The sequence below is a fragment of the Hemicordylus capensis genome, chromosome 14 (genome assembly GCF_027244095.1).
Source record: "Hemicordylus capensis ecotype Gifberg chromosome 14, rHemCap1.1.pri, whole genome shotgun sequence".
Lineage (NCBI taxonomy): Eukaryota > Metazoa > Chordata > Lepidosauria > Squamata > Cordylidae > Hemicordylus > Hemicordylus capensis.
In genome coordinates this window covers 14,924,891-14,941,979 of record NC_069670.1, presented here as the reverse complement: position 1 = coordinate 14,941,979, position 17,089 = coordinate 14,924,891, and the positions used below count along the sequence as shown (strand labels likewise).

The 17,089-nt window shown below is 50.4% G+C and overlaps 1 protein-coding gene and 1 long non-coding RNA gene across 2 annotated transcripts in view; one reads left to right on the top strand and one right to left on the bottom strand.

Annotated features, from left to right (window-relative positions):
* The first annotated feature begins 3,020 nt into the window (after positions 1-3,020).
* MPZ (myelin protein zero) lies at positions 3,021-16,246 on the top strand. The gene is made up of 6 exons (XM_053278980.1): positions 3,021-3,155; positions 9,177-9,343; positions 10,571-10,784; positions 11,513-11,648; positions 12,332-12,389; positions 13,299-16,246. The coding sequence occupies exons 1-6, from the start codon at positions 3,089-3,091 to the stop codon at positions 13,401-13,403; spliced, it is 747 nt and encodes a 248-aa protein (XP_053134955.1). The 5' UTR covers positions 3,021-3,088; the 3' UTR covers positions 13,404-16,246.
* LOC128337701 (uncharacterized) overlaps positions 11,525-17,089 on the bottom strand; it is a 30,854-nt gene continuing 25,289 nt past the window's right edge. Inside the window, exon 4 of the long non-coding RNA XR_008312402.1 lies at positions 11,525-11,743. This is a non-coding gene — a long non-coding RNA (uncharacterized LOC128337701). The remainder of the gene's footprint in view (positions 11,744-17,089) is intronic.

Genomic DNA, 17,089 nt, shown 5'->3' with positions numbered 1-17,089 from the left:
AGTTAATACTGTTTTAAACTTTTTTGTTGTTCTGTTGTTTTAACTAATGTTTTACTTTTTCTGTTTTTACTTTGTTGTCAACTGCCCAGAGACGTATGTTTTGGGCGGTATAAAAATATGTCAGATAAATAATAAACAAATGCCTCTACCAAGATTTTTCCATGGGAAGTCCATCTAACCCAGTGCTCTGTTTTGGACACTTTCCAGCCAGATGCTTCTGGGAGGCTCACAGGCTGGGTGTGATGGCAACACTAGTCCTCCCCTGACGGCTGTCCCCCCAACACCTGGTATTCACAGGTACACTGCCTCTGGATGTGGAGGTTCGGTTTAGCCACTGCTTATCGCAGACCTGCTATTCAGAGACTAGTCCATATCTGTTCCGTGTGTCGTGCATTTCAGGCTCTGCCGTGCCCCTTTCTCCGCTGAGGATGGGGTATTTGATGATGGGGCACCTCTCATGAGCTCAGAGCCACCCACTTCCCACTGCTCAGCCCAGCGAGAAAACAAGCGTCTCCTTTGTCAGCCCGGACTGCCTTCTCCCGGCCGTGTGGAATGCGGTGCCCACAGGCTCCAAACCATACTGGACTCTTGGCTAGGACTTGGGAACAAGGGGATCTGAACAACTGAGACCCTCGTGTCTCTCTGGGATTGTATCCTGTGTCTGCCGACCCCTGTGATTCCCCCACAAGAAGAAAGCCCTCAAGTGTTGAGATCCAGAAACCGCCAGACACCCAAAAGACACACAGTTGTGAACTTTAGAGCTCAGGGCCTTTGCAGCTTTGTGGTCTTTCGGTCGATCCTAATCAAGGACTTGCCACTTAATAGCGCCGTGGGGAAATTTATTTATTTATTATTTATTTATCATATTTTTATACACACACACCCCCGATATGTATATCTCTAGGCAGTGTAAAGGTAAAGTGGTATAGTGAAGAGCCAGCGTGGTGTAGTGGTTAGAGTGCTGGACTAGGACCGGGGAGACCCGAGTTCGAATCCCCATTCAGCCAAGCGACTTGCTGAGTGACTCTGAACCAGTCACTTCTCTCTCAGCCTAACCTCCTTCACAGGGTTGTTGTGAGGAGGAACCTAAGTATGTAGTACACCGCTCTGGGCTCCTTGGAGGAAGAGTGGGATATAAAATGTAATAAATAAAGTGTGCCATCAAGTCGATTTTGATTCCTGACACCCACAGAGCCCTGTGGTTGTCTTGGGTAGAATACAGGAGGGGTTTACCATTGCCTCCTCCCACGCAGTATGAGATTATGTCTTTCAGCATTTTTCCTATATCGCTGCTGCCCGATATAGGTGTTTCCCATAGTCTGGGAAACATACCAGCGGAGATTCGAACCGGCAACCTCTGGCTTGCTAATCAAGCATTTCCCCGCTGCGCCACTTAAATAACAGACCGAGGCGGTGTACAAAATTTAAAATATTTCAAAGTCACAAATTAAAATACATGACAATAAAAACAATAGAATAAAATGATTAAAAACAAGTTTTTAAAATTATTAAAATTAATTCTAATTAAAAGCCTGAGAGAACAGGCGGGTCTTGAGGTTCTCCCTGAAAACAAACAGAGAAGGAGATGCTCTTATTTCAGCAGCAAGCTGATTCCAAAGCCCCGGGGCAGCCACAGAAAAAGCCCGGTCCTGGGTCACCACCAAACAAGCAGGGTTCAAATCCCCGCTGGTATGTTTCCCAGATCGGGCAGCAGCGATTTAGGAAGATGCTGAAAGGCATCATCTCATACTGCGCGGGAGGAGGCAATGGTCACCCCCTCCTGTATTCCACCAAAGGCAAAGGCTTTGTGGTCGCCACTGACTCGACGGCACACTTTACCTTTAATCAAGGTCTTAGCCAGAGGCCTTGTTCACACAACCGTTTGCATCTAGGTTTAATGTGTGTTACCAGCACTGAAGTAATTGTGCAGACCCAGGCCAAGGTGGTTGATGGGAATTCTCCAGGGAGATTCACCTGGTGCCTGTGTTCCTGTCCTTCCAATGGAGGGTTTTTATTCTCCCCAGCAGCGTTCCCTCGAACAGGGATTCCCAGATGTTGTTGACTACAACTCCCATTAATCTCCACGCAAGGGCCATTGCAGCTGGGAATTCGGGGGCGTTGTAGTCAACAACATCTGGGAATCCCTGTTCGAGGGAACGCTGCCCCACAGCCTAGCAGGAACCATTGTTCTCGGAGCTGTTTTAATCTGTGGCGAGTGGCCCGTTTTGCTTCAAACTTCGTTGTTGGGGGGGGGGGTTATTGTGCACCACTTTGCGCATTATGATGCTAAAAAATTGTTTTTATTTAAAAATCAATTGAAGGGCCTAAGAACACCTTGGAGCTGTTCCCACGATCACTAGAAAGCAGGCTAAGAGAGCCTAGCCCCCTTTCTAGGGGACTTGGGGGTAACCACCGGGCTCGCGGGCAAGCCCAGTGGCTCCAAGGGGGCTAGCCCTCCTAATCCCCCCTCCCTTTAAACGAGGTTAACAAGCACTCCGTTGACCTCATCTTTCTGCGCCGCACGAGTAGACCCCCGACCTTGTAAATCAAATCCCAAGCGCTGATGCAAACATCTGCGGGGTTAATTCACGGACTCAAAGCAATGGGATGAATCCGAGGCGAGGCCTTTTATGGGGCGACCGATACGAGGGAGACGGAGATGTTGGCTTGGGCCACGTCCCTCCGCCTCTTTGGACCCGGGCCTCCTTGGGCGCATTCCTTCTGGGGGCCGTGACATCGCCTACGGCCCAGCCGAGAATGCGGCCACACAATGGTTGCTCTCTGCCCAGTTATGTCGCCCAGGCGTGTTTATCGCCGTTTCGCGAGCCGCGGCCATAAAGGCCCCCCTTTCACTTTTGTTCCTCGCTGGTTTGCCCCCTCTCTTGGGCTCCGAGAGGCCCCCACGGAAACGGGATGCCAGGCTCCCATTGGCTCGAGGTTTCTGCCGAGCGGGCATCCTTGCGAGGCCGGCCGCCTGTTCTTAAACCGAGGGTGCCACCCTCCCAGGCATCCTTCGGCAAGGAAGAGCCAACTCCGCTGCCAATTCTTCCCCTCCATGTGGCTAGGAATTGTACAGTAACGACACGCCATGGGGGGCCCGGGCAGCTTGGGGAGGGAGAGTGCCTTCCTGCTCGCAGTGCTGGTCTCAACGATGGGTAAGTGGCTCCTCAGCGTTTGGCTATGCAAAGGTACACTGCCTCTGACCATGGAGGTTCCATCAGAGGCTAACCACCTTTGATAGGCCCGCTGTCTTCCATGGCTTGTTTGCCCCCATCTTTTCGTGTTCCAAGAAGATGCATGGCAGATCACTGGATAATCTGGTAGGCGAGTGTTCCTAGTCTTGAGGAGGCAAGTCTTTAAAATAGAGAAGAATCGCCTTGTTGGATGGGACCAAATTCCATAATTCTATTTCTGAAAGCAGGCGGGAAGCTCACAGCAGAACGTGGCAGGGATCGCCTCCTCGTTTTTGCCCCTATCATTGGGTATTTGCAGGTAGACTGCCTCCAAATGTGGAGGCTCTGTTTGCTTAGTACCTGTTGATAAATCAGTTCTCTTGCTGCTTCACACATTTGTTTTATTAGTTGTATAGTGCCATCATAGGCATCTTGTTTTCTTCTTCTGTACAAAGAGGACTGGTTTAGCGATTATGCTTTGAATGCCTGAAGCTGCCTTATACGGAGTCAGACTATTAGTCCATCTTGCTCAGGGTTTCCTGACACTGACTGGCAGCATCTCTCTAAGGTTTCAGGCAGGTCTTTCCCAGCCCTACCTGGAGATGCTGCCAGGGACCGCAGCTGGGACTTCCTGTGTCCAAGAGCAGTGAGATAAGGCTCCATTCCCAAGGTACAACTTACCTTGTTCATTTCAGCTTCTGGCACTCACAAATCTGCAGTATGGTTTAATCTGGAGAAAGTCAGGGAGTGATCCACAGAGGGTTCAGTATCGGGGCAGGGGTGACATCAGTGTGATGTGTAACGAGTTTGATCGATTCTGGTTGATGCTTAACCTGTATGTCCACATTCCGCTTTGAATCTATCTTCCCTTAGTTTGGGATGCTGGACATGCAAATAGGTATGAGAGGGAAGAGGGGATTTATGACGAGACAAAAGCACCCAAATACAAGGGCAGTTATTTCCCTTATGAAGTTCTCGGTTATTATTTGTAACTTCCAAATATAAAGAACAAGAGAATCATATGGAGGAGCATTAACAGCTGACACATGAGGGGAAAGAAACTATACAAGGGCACAAAACAGAAGCGAAGGATGACAGAGGGACCCGAGACAAATGTTGTCTGGAGAGGAGAGCTGGTCTTGTGGTAGTAAGCATGACTGGTCCCCTTAGCTAAGCAGGGTCCACCCTGGTTGCATATGAAGGGGAGACTAGAAGTGTGAGCATTGTAATCTATTCCTCTGAGGGGATGGAGTCACTCTGGGAAGAGCAGAAGGTTTCAAAGTTTGCTCCCTGGAAGCATCTCCAAGATAGGGCTGAGAGAGATCCCTGCCTTCAACTTTGGAGAAGCCGCTGCCAATCTGTGTAGAGTCAATACTGAGCAAGATAGACCAATGGTCGGACTCTGTATATGGCAGCTTCCTATGTTCCTATGTTGCCCAAGCTACGTCGGTAAAATCCACCCGACTTACAAATTCCAGGCATGACCAAATTACTTCCTTCTGAGAAGAGTCTTAGGATAAAGACATGCATTTAAATGACCCTGGGATCTCATCCCGTACATTTTCGGAGAATCAATCCGGGAGGAAAAAAAGCAAAGCGAGTTGTTTGGAAGGATGCGCCTTTTGCCTGACCTGGCAAGTTAATTCAGATTTGATCCGAGCCTCCCACACTGGGCCAATCCAGTCCCAACGGGATGGGAGGCCAACCTGCTTCCACCTAATCCGTGATTAAACCACATGCTTAGCGTGCCAGAAGGCCCAGGTCCAATCCCTGGCATTCCTAGCCAAAAACCATTTTAGATCAAAGGACTGGGAAATCGACCAAGAACTGGACTCTATATAAGCCCTCCTTGCAGCAAGGAGACTCTAACCTGGTCTCTTAACGTCCCAAGTGTGGGTGGCTAGAGGTTAAAATGTCCCCCTTTTCCCCATCCTGTCTCTTAATAAATGTCCTTGCCTGTGCATTTCTGCATTGTGGAGGGAGTCTGGAGGAACTTCCGTTTGGGGGTTTGTGTTCTATCCCCCCTTTTTAATGAGATGGCACTTAATCAATCAATCAATCAATCTTGGGCTAGGTGTGTGCCAAATTTCAGGCGTGCAAATGATGCCCTTCCATTAGTTGGGGTTCCATTCCGTACCCCCTGTTTCTACAGAGAACAAACGTCTTCCAGGCATTCCCAGTAAGCAAAGTGTCTTGGGGACACTGGAGTCTGTTTTCTCCTGAGTCAGACTCTTGATCCTTCTAATTTATGAGCATTGACAGGGTAGTTAGTTGGGTCCTAACCAGCTGTACACACCCCTGATTTTCCGGCTTAGGCAGAAGGCGGGGACCAATGTTCCCCCTAACAGGGATTCCCAGATGTTGTTGACTACAACTCCCAGAATCCTCAGCTGCAATGGTTTTTGCTTGGGGGTTATGGGAGTTGTAGTCAACAACATCTGGGATTTCGTTAGAGGGGACACTGGTGGTTGTTGCCTCTCAGGTATCAGCCCTACTCAGATTCAGTCCCCAGCATTTAGAGGAGAACCCATCCTACACAGCAGATGCCTGAGAGATGATCACACTCACAGGAACATAGGAAGCTGCCACAGACTGAGTCAGACCACTGGTCTATCTAACTCAGTCTTGTCTACCCAGACTGGCAGCGGCTTCTCCGAGGTTGCAGGCAGGAGTCTCTCTCAGCCCTATCTTGGAGATGCTGCCAGGGAGGGGACTTGGAACTTAGATGCTCTTCCCAGAGTGGCTCCATCCCGTAAGGGGACTCTCTTACAGTGCTCACATGTGGTCTCCCATTCAAATACACAGCAGGGCGGACCCTGCTTAGCTAAAGAGACAATGCATGCTTGCACCCACAAGACCAGCTCTCCTCCCCGCCTCCTACTTAGATTTTTCCAAGCACACAAGTGAAAACCAAGAATGCACACAACTCCCAAGGCCGGGTAGACACCTACCCTACTTCAGGATTGTGAGAACCAGTCCTCAGTTTTGTCTACACTGACCGGCAGCCGCTCTCCAAGGTTTCAGGCAGGAGACTTTTCCCGGAGTTGCTGCCAGGGATTGAACCTGGAACCTTCTGCATGCAAGGCAGATGCCGTGCCACTGAGTGACAGGTCCTCTTCTTTATTTTATTGTATTTATTTATTCAATTTCTATACCGCCCTTCCAAAAATGGCACTCAGGGCAGTGTACACAGAGAAAGAATAAATAAATAAGATGGATCCCTGTCTCCCAAGGGCTCACAATCTAGAAAGAAACGTCAGAGAGACACCAGCAACAGTCACTGGAGGTCCTGTGCTGGGGGTGGAGAGGGCCAGTGTCTCTCCCCCTGCTAAATAAAAGAGAATCACCACATTTAAAAGGTGCCTCTTCGCCAAGTGAGCAGGGGTTGACCATTTGTCTTGGGCCCTGGAAGCATCAGCCGTCCTCTTTGGGTCACACGTCCGTTTCCCTGAAGAGAGAGAAGTACCCATGTCCCATTGGCGAGTCTGACTATGAATCAGGATGCTTTGGGCTAGGTCTGTCAACTTCTGCTTTCTGGGTCACTGGAAAGCACTCGGACAATGTTAATGTGTGTGTGAGGTTGATCCAAGTCTCTCTCTCTCTCTTTATATCTATAAGCAAGGGGGGTTTGCTCACAGCACAGTCTGCAGTTTTCTCCAGATTTCCTTCCAGCTCGTGCCATGTATTTCAAACGTCGCAACTTGGAGGCGTCCCAATGACACCATCTGCAACATGCCAATCAAACCACAATTATGCCAACGAACATCGTTCCCCGAAAAATCACATCCCACAAAATGTAGAATTAGAGGCCTCATTTGTGTCGGTTGGCTGGCCAGATGATGAAATTTATTGTGCATTTTAAGACAGGCCTGTTCCCAGAGTCGCTGCGACGGTTCCGAACAGGCCTCCTGAAAAATTATAGCCGCCGTGTTGTAAAAAGGATGCTGCGTTGACAGTTTTTGCCTCTTTGGTTAAATATTTGTAAAGATGCAGGGCTTTATGGACCGTGCCCAATGAAATACACCCAGATATTTCAGAGCCAGTATTTCTAGGCTGTTGGAGATCATGCTTTCCTGGCCTTCCTGACTGCACATAGCGGCTACAACTTAATACGAGAGAGTCAGTGTGATGGTAGGTATAGCGTTGAGCTTATCCTGGAGTGAGCTGGGTTCAAATCTTGCTTCTTTGGGCCAGTCACTGTCTTTCAGCCTAACCCACCTCACAAGGGGCAGGGTGCACACTGTCCCAAGCTCCCTGGAGGAAGCATGGGGTGAAGATCAGATAATATATTTTCCAGTAGGTCTGAGAAAGAATCCTACCTGAACCCCTAGAAAGCCACTGCCAGTCAGGGCAGACAAGAGAGAGCAAGGTTCTGACTCAGTTGGAAGCAGCTTGAAATCCTATCCCCTAAGGAATATAACACTCTGACATGACTTTGTCTGTATGTGTCCTGGTGTGGGAGGTGGAACAGAGCTCAGTGACCAAGCACCTGTTTGGCATGAAGTAGGTCCCAAGTTCCATCCCCGGCCGGCAGCATCTCCAGGTAGGGCAGGAAAAGACTCCTGCCTGAAACCGTGGAGAGCCGCTGCCAGTCAGAGTGGACCATTCTGAGCTCGACGAACAACTTTGGCCTTCCAGCTGCTGTTTGACTACAACTCCCATCATCCCCAGCTATGGGCCACTTTGGCTGGAGATCATGGGGGCTGTAGTCCAATGACAGCGGGCAGGCCAGAGTTGTGCTGCCCTGACTCACACACCAGCCACAACGCACCCAGCACGAAGTTGCCCAGCACCGGCCAGGCCACGGGATTCATGGCTGGTGGCCGGCCCGCTGTTTGGCACGCCGCGCGGGCTGCTTTTCAAGGCGGGGTGCACAGCCCCAGGGAAAGAGCAGGAGTCAAATCTCCCAGCTCAGGGAAATTGCCCAGAGCGCTGGAATTTGCACCCGAGGGCGGCAGGGAAGGACAGGTTTGTGTGGGGTGCACAATGCTGCTTGTTGATCCCGAATGTCGCCCCCGAAGCTTCTGGGAAGTCCAGCGCTGTCCCGGGAGGTCCTGGAAGTGTTGCCGGCAGGACTCTGCTGGTGGCTGCAGAAGCTGCCGCCCACACCAGGGATGGATGCGTGAGTGGGTGTGGAGGAGACAAACGGAGTCTCACAGAGCCATCGCAGTGGGTTGTGCTCAAGACCGAATGCATTGTAGATTCTTCCTTTCGGACAAAGGAGCGTTATACACCTCCACGTCATGCTATGGGGGCTGCCCCACGGAGGTCTGCAAGGCCATCTCCTACAGGCAGGACTGGATTAAGCACACAGTGTACCTAGGCTCCTGGTCTCTGGGGCCCAGAGATCCTTTGATTCAGAACCTCAAAATCTGCAGAGGCATTTTATGATCACATTTTCAAACAGGAACCGGCAAAAGGGACATAGGAGGCTGCCGCTTACTGAGTCAGACCCTTGGTCCCTCTGGTTCAGTATTGTCTACTCTGACCGGCAGCAGCGGCTCGCCAGGGTTCCAGGCTGGAGTCTCTCCCAGCCCCTGTGTTCCTTCTACACGCAAAGCTCTACCACTGGACGACCGCTCCGTTTCCCAATTGCCTGATGCTCGTGTAAAGGTAAAGTGTGCCGTCAAGTCGATTTCGACTCCGGGCGCCCACAGAGCCCTTTGGTTTTATTTTGGCCGAAGACAGGAGGGGTTGACCATTGCCTCCTCCCACACAGTATGAGATGATGCCGCCTTTCAGCCCCTTCCTCTATCGCTGCTGCCCGATAGAGTACCTGAGCTGAAGTCATCGCATCAGATTTATTATTCATGCCCGTGATAAACGGTGAGCCATCGACTCTTGATTATTAAGGACAAACGGCAGGGAGCTAAAAGGGACAGAGTGTTGAGCCTGCATGGACTCTGCCCTGGGGGGAGCAGTCGCCATGCTGGCTCTGGGTCCAAAAGCAGAGACAAGGCCTGGGACTAACCCCCTTTCTGTTTCTCTCTCCCTCCCATGCAGTGCTAACCCCAACCGTGGCCATTAACGTTTACACAGACCGGGTGGTCCACGGCACGGTGGGTTCCCACATCCGGCTTTCCTGCTCCTTTTGGTCGAAAGAGTGGATCTCCGACGACATTTCCCTCACTTGGCATTTTCAGCCGGAATACAGCAGGGACAGCATTTCGGTGAGACGCTTTGCCCGGGGCTCCTGTGCAAAGCCTGGCTGACCCACCCCACCCCACCCCGCACCCTATCGCCTCCCTTGGCCCCCTTTGCTACAAGGCCTCTTTCAAACACCTCCCTGCGTGTCCTTCTCTGTGGTGGCACCAGAGTGGAGGGGAGGCAGACAAGGGCCTTCCCAGGCAGGTAGCTCACCTCCCCGCTGGCACAAGCTTTCTCCCCCTGAAGGAAAAAGCGCTTTTCGCATGCTCAGAATGTTTTGCTTCATTATAATGATTTATAGATCGACTTGAAACAAAACAGTTCTCTAAGCGGCTTACACACACACACACACACACACACACACACACACACACGAATAGTTCCCTGTCGCCAAAGGGCTCAGTCACAGTCTAAAAGGAGATACAAGGGAGATCCCAGCGACAGCCCCGGGAAGGGACCCTGGGCTGGGATTGGGACGGGACGGTTGCTCCTTCCCTGCTAAATATAAGGGAGTGACCACTTTAGAAGAGACCTCTTTGCCCAGGGATCAGGCTGGCCCCCCAAGCAGGGTGCCACAAAAGAGCCTGACGATGGTTCCCTGCCCCAAAGAGCTTACAGTCCAAAGAGAAACCCAAGGGAGACCCCAGCGACAGCCACTGGAGAGAAGCTCTGCAGGGATCAATGAGGGCAGCTGTTCTCCCCCAGCTAAATATACAGAAACCACCATTTCCGGAGGCGTGCCCTCGGCCAGGGAACAGGGCTTATTGTCACCAACCCACCTCTCTCTCTCTCTCTCTCTCTCTCTCGTGATTATTTATTTATTTGGCAGATCACTTTTCTACCCAACCTGCTCACAGCCGTATACAAAACATTTGCAAACAATCTGGAGCAAACTTAAAAACCACGACACAATTGTGACAGAAGCCAAAGAGGCAGCAGCGACAGATTTAGATGGGTCAAGACACAGCCAGTGGCCAGAGGGTTCCTCAAAACTATTGCTTTCCCCCCTCTTCCTTTTGTATTGGAAAACTACCCCCCCCCCTTTTAAGGACAGGCCCAATTTATGCTAGCGCAGGAGTCCTCAAACCGGGGTCCCCAGATAGTGTTGTACTACAACTCCCATCATCCCCACCCACCATGGCAATGGGCGATGGGAGTTGTAGTCCTGTGATGTCTCGGGGGCCCAATCCTCCCGGTGCTGGTGGATTGCTTACATCTATCCCTTCTCTCTCTGCTTCGTCCCACACCAGATATTCCATTATGCCAAAGGGCAGCCGTACATCGATGACGTCGGGGCCTTCAAGGAGCGCATTGAGTGGATCGGAAACGCCCGCTGGAAAGATGGCTCCATCATCATTCACAACCTAGACTACACCGACAACGGGACCTTCACCTGCGACGTCAAGAATCCCCCCGACATTGTGGGGAAGTCGTCACAGGTCACGCTCTACGTGTTCGAAAACGGTAATGTTTCCGTGTCCAGACGGAACCGCCTGAGCGGAAGTGGGAACGCGGCCTGTGGCTTCCCCGCTTTCCGTGCAGTCACCGCTGTGCCCCGTGGGCCAAACAAGCATTTTCAGATCCGTGGAGGGAGGGAGTGTGGGAGCAATGTGCAAGTTGATGCTCAACAAGGCCAACCGCATGTGCAATGCGCAGTAGCAAGTGTAGCAACCAGAACAACAATGGCCAGACTCTAGGTGGTTTGGCTTGCAGGACCCCCCAGTGAGGAGCAGGGCCTGGTGAGCAGTCAGCTGACCGGATGCTCACGCCGGCCGGTACTGCCCTGCTGGATCAGGCCCAAGGCCTAGCCAGTCCAACATCCTGTCTCACACCGTGGCCCACCAGATGCTTCTGAGAAGCCCACAGGCAAGAGTTGAAGGCCTGCCCTCTCTCCTGCTGTGGCTCCCCTGCAACTGGGATTGAGAGGCATCTTGACTCTGAGGCTGGAAGTGTGCTATAGCCCTCAGACTATAGACCTGTCCTCCATGAATTTGTCTAAGCCTCTTTTAAAGCCATCCAAGCTAGTGGTCATCACAAAACTCAGCTCAGATGGCACCACTGAACCACAGTCCAAACAGGATCTCTCTCTCTCTCTCTCTCTCTCTCACACACACACACACACACACACACACACACACACACACACCAATGGCACTTCATATGCCCTCACAGACTTTTCTTCTTCTCCTCAGTACCCACCAGGTATGGCGTGGTGTTGGGAGCCGTCATTGGGGGTGTTCTGCTCGTGGCCCTTGTTGTGGTGGCGCTAGCCTATCTCATCCGGTACTGCTGGCTCAGAAGACAAGCGACCCTCCAACGGAGACTCAGGTAAAGCATGCGGCGGGTGGGGTGAAGTGGAAGGGAGCCGAAACGGGAGTCACTCTAGCTGTTGCACCCCCTTGCTGAATAGTTTTCTCAGGGCACTGAGCATTGGGAGATTAAACATTGGACGATTAAACAAAGTTTTCACCTGGCCTGGCATACAGGTATGATATGATACAGGTACGATACAGGTACGATACAGGTACGATACAGGTACAATACAGGTACGATACGATACGATATGAAACAATAAGGCGAATATTTATATACCGCTTTTCAACAAAAGTTCCCAAAGATAGATAGATAGATAGATAGATAGATAGATAGATAGATAGATAGATAGATAGATAGATAGATAGATATGGCTCAGTGGTACAGCATCTGCTTTGAATACAAAAGATCTTAGGTTCAATCCCTGGCACTCCTGCCTGCAACCTTGAAGAGCTGCTACCAGTCAGTGTAAATCATACTGAACTAGATAGAGGAATGGTCTGACTCAGTTTGAGGCAGCTTCCACTTAGGGTCACTAAGTGGGCCCCAGGCAAGACCCCCTTGCATGAGAATCCACGTTATGTGCCCCCTTAATATAGAGGATCCCTTGCTCAGAAATTTATTCACGCTCAGGTGCTTGCAAACAGTCCGGGTCTGTCCTGGGGGAGTGACCAAATCCTGTTTTGATTTCATTGCAGTGCCATGGAGAAAGGAAGGTTGAGGCTGGGCAAGGATTCGTCAAAACGCGGCCGCCAGGTATGTGAGTGAGATAAAAGGATCGAGAGGCATGCCAGGGAAATAGGGGAAAATGGGGCGTTTCAGAGCATGACCCCAGACCATCGAAGGGGGAGGTCTATGGAAGATGGAGCTATCTTGTTCCGGGCTGGGCTGTAGGAGGCCGAACTGGAGATTCAGGTGAGACAGGGGGTCTGAGTGAAGACAAGAGTCCGAGGAGGGATTCAGAACTTGGGACAGCTCTAAGGTAGAGCATAGGACAGGCCAAGAGATCAGGACTTTGGATAGCTCCACGCAGGCGCTATTGAGCTGGAGAATAATGTCAAAGCAGGTAAGACGTGGGCCCAGCGAAGATCTGTTGCACACGGCAGGCGTTTGAGAGTGACTGGATAAGGAGGTGCTAAGCAGTAGCTCCAAGGCAGAGCATCTGCTTTGCACGCAGAAGGTCCCAGGTTCAATCCCTGGCAGCATCTCTGGGTCGGGTTGAGAAAGACTCCTGCCTGGAACCTTGGAGAGCAGTATAGTTAGATTAGGCCTGCTCAACTTTGCCCCCCCCCAGCTGTTTTTGGACTACAACTCCCATAATCCCCAGCCACAGAGACCAATAGCCAGGGATTGTGGGAGTTGTAGGCCAACATCTGCAGGAGGGCCGAAGCTGAGCAGCCCCGGGTTAGATGGACCAATGGTCTTACTCTCAGTAGAAGGCCGTTTCCTATGATAACTTCCTGTCTTTGGCCATCCACTTCCTGTTTTTCACACACCAACCTCTTCTGGGCTTTGATTGTTGGCTATGCATTTCGATCCTGCCTTTTAGCAGCACCATAACCTTTGCAAGGCAGCCAACCGCTTAAAAGCAATGAGAACATGCATTACAAACTTGTAAAACACGTCAAAACACCAGTAACGGGCGTCTCTTTTCTACCCTCTTAGCCCCCTGTCCTGTATGCTATGCTGGACCACAGCCGCCTCACCAAGTCGGCAAGCGAGAAGAAATCCAAGGGAGGCCTGGGCGACTCCCGCAAGGATAAGAAATAGCGGTTAGCCAGCAGGGAAGGTACGCAGAAGAAGGCGGGCGAGAAGAAGGTCGTCATGACCATCGAGATGGAACTGAAGAGGGACCAGCTCGATGCTGAAGGCCTCAAGCCTGCCGTCAAGTCCCCCAGCAAGAACAGCCTAAAAAATGTCCTCATGAACATCATGAAAAGCGATTCGGAAAAGTGAAGAATCAAAGAGAGAATTATCCCAGCCCTCTGCTTCCTGACAAGATAGGCCTGAGATAACGTCCTCTCGCTTCCAGTCCTCTTGGCTTTGTTTCCCGCCATGTTTATGACCCATGGTGCTTCAGTAGCCCGACCGGTCAGAGGCGGGTGGGCCTTTCCTATATATCTCTGCCCACAAGCATCTAGCTTGGCCTCCATCTCTCTGTTTACCCTACTCTGAATGGAGGGACCTAAACATAATCAGGGCACCGATGTGCATTTAACGTAATTAATAACCTCTTGGACTTTGTGCATTCATAACAGAAGGAGGCAGTGAGGAAGCATCGTCCCTGGCAAGGAATCAACCTGTGCCCCCTTCCTCAGACTAGGAGTCTCTCCTTCTGAGAAGACAAAGTCAGACCAAAGATGAAGTTAGGAGAGAGACCAGTTCAGCCTTGGGTTTCCATTGGCTTATTGAGGTCAACACCCACCTCTTTGTGCCAGCCTTATCTGACGTAGAGGTAGTCCACTGAGAAGAAATTTGGGGTCTCGGTGAGAAAGCCATAGAGAGAAACTACCCTACACCACACACATTAAACACCTTGGGCTTTGCTCTGGTGTCCTGACTCCCCCGAACTCTGATCTTCCATCTTGGATTCGGCTTCCCCCAAGCTAGAGTTAGCCAAATTCCCATCAGCCACTGGGCCCAAGACAACGCCATGAGGACTGGGTAGCCAAGTGTCCCGTCCTTCTCCCATCTGCTCTTAGGTCCCGACTCTTAAACACTGACCCAAAAAACCCCAAGCAACACCCTACAAAAGTGTGCCTTCTCCTGCTTGAATGGCTGTGACAACCCTCTTCTGCTCGGTGTCTCGAGCACAGGTGTAATTTTTATTTTTAATCCAAGGACCGAAACATATATGTATGTCTCCAAGATTCAGAAGGGTGGTTTAACTCTCCTCCTAGTTCATGTTCCTGCAGGGACTACAGCCCCTATTTGGAAAAAAATATGGATCAAACCAATCTTTTCTGCAATGCCATATATCCTAATTTGACCTCATGCACCAACACTTCTCTTTGTCCCAACCGCCACGAGCAAGCCATCGGCGTCCCACACGCCTTCCCCGCCCAATTGCCACAGAATTTCACTTCAGGCCAATTTGGAGGTTCCTACTTGGGCGAAGCATCTGAGAAATTTCAAAGGAAGCTCAGCAGCTTTCAAGAAGGCCAGTGAAATTTCTCGGGGAGGGGGTTTCGCCCGTCACTAGGATGTCAACTTTGCCCCAAGTGAAATTCGAGGCAAACGTCAAAGGTTCTCTCGCTTGCTCAAGACATCCAAAGGATTTGGAGGGAAGCGGAAAGCGAGTTTCGATCAGAAAAATGTATCAGACGAGTTTCCACACATCCCTTCACAAGAGTAGGCTGAACTACGAAAACATCTCAATATGGGGCTTCCACAATATTGATTGATTGATTGTTTGTACCATAAAGTCGGTGTCTACTCTTAGTGACCCCATAGATAGATTCTCTCCAGGATGATCTGTCTTCAGCTTGGCCTTTAAGGTCTCTCGGTGGTGCATTCATTGCTGTCGTCATCAAGTCCATCCACCTGGCTGCTGGTCGTCCACAATATGGGCTTCCACAATATTGGCTTCCACATCCCAGTTGGTCCTGCCTGCTTCTTCCCTCATGCCCTTGAGGGGAAACTGAGGGGAATTAAACCACCCTTGGACATGCCCTCCCCACAGTGGTAAAACCTTAGGGTTTTCATGATCACCAGGTTTATTATTATTAATTATTATTATTATTTTATTATTATTATTAACCACTGATATTTTTGTCTTAGTCTTTCCTCCCCTCTTCTCTCCTCCCTGTGACCGAACACCACATGACGTCACAGGGTTAGCATTCTCTCATCCTGAGGCCTCAGTCTCCCGTTTTCTCTTTTTCCGCAGGATTTTTGTTTCCTTTCTGTTTTTGTGGCAGTCTGTTCTCTTTTCTCAGATTAACTCCTGTTGCCCATGACAACACACTCCGTCACGTAGTAGGCCCAAGAAGGGCCACCAAGGGGGAATGTTCTGTACAGCACTCGCACTCGCTCCGCTAGGTGAACCAGACACCACACCGCGGAAGGCCCACCTCACTTTCCACTTGGCGCTTGGACCTTTCCGCACCTTCTCACAGGTGCTCCCTTCCCACCATGCCTCAGAATATCTCATGCCATGAAGGAGAACATCTCATATTTGTGGCATGAGTGCATATCTCATATTTGTGCTCGAAGGCATCTGGTGGGCCACTGTGGGAAACAGGATGCCAGACTAGAGAGGCCTCCTTGGGCCTGATCCAGCCAGGCTCTTCCTATGTTCTCACAGTGTGAAAGGGCTGACCTGAATTTCCCAGAAATGTATATAGCAGGCCCAAAAAACCCAAATGTGCCCTCTCTTCCTATTTCTGTATAGCATATACTGTCTGTGAGAAATCCTAGAATGCTAAACTGCATTTTTCTTTCTTCCTTTCTTTTTTAAAAATGTGATGTATCGTGGTACATTCCTTTCCATTTGTGTGTGTGTGCTGGGGGGGGCATCTATTCTCAACTTTGTGTACATTCTCTCGAAAACAGCAGCAACAACCAAAAATGACATGATTAAAAAAAAAAGTTAATAAAAAGACTGACATTTCTATACAGAGCCAGCCTCCTTTCTGTTCTAGGATCCCACAGTAAACAGACCACTGGATTGATGCTTCCAGCACAAATCGGCAACTAGCAGACATCAGGCAAAATCCGGTCACTTCAGGGCATTTCACTTGGGCCCACCCAATTGCTTGACAAGAAGCAAAAGAGATGCATTCCCCTCTCTCTCCCTCTCTCTCTCTCTGTGTCCCACTGATTCAAACAGTAAAACAATGTTTTCACAATGTTTTACCAGTGCTGGGTCAATAGTATTGGGGGACATCTGACAGTGATCACATGTAGTCTCCCCTTCAAATGCAAACTAGGGCACACCCTGTTTAGCAAAAGTACCACATCCTGATTGATTGGATGATTGGTTGATTGATTAAGTGCTGTCAAGTCGGTGCTGACTCCTAGAGACCACAGAGATAATCTCCAGGATGATCTGTCTTCAACTTGGCCTTGAAGGTCTCTCAGTGGTACATTCAATGCTGTCATCATCGAGTCCATCCACCCTGCTGCTGGTCGTCCTCTTCTTCTCTTTCCTTCAACTTTTCCCAGTATTATGGACTTCTCAAGGTCCTGCATCCCAGCTACCACAAGACCAGCACTCTTCCCCTGGTTATCGGTCTGCCTAGCCCAACATGATATGCTGTCTGCATATCATGGGACTCAAGGAGTCCCCGCCCAGATAAAAGAGCATGCAAAAATGTATGATATTCCCCTGAGGGGATGGAAGGGGAAGAGAGATTCCTGCCTGCAACCTTGGAGAAGCCGCTGCCAGTCTGGGTAGACAATACTGAGCTAGATGGACCAAGGATCTGACTCAGTATAAGGCAGCTTCCCGTGTT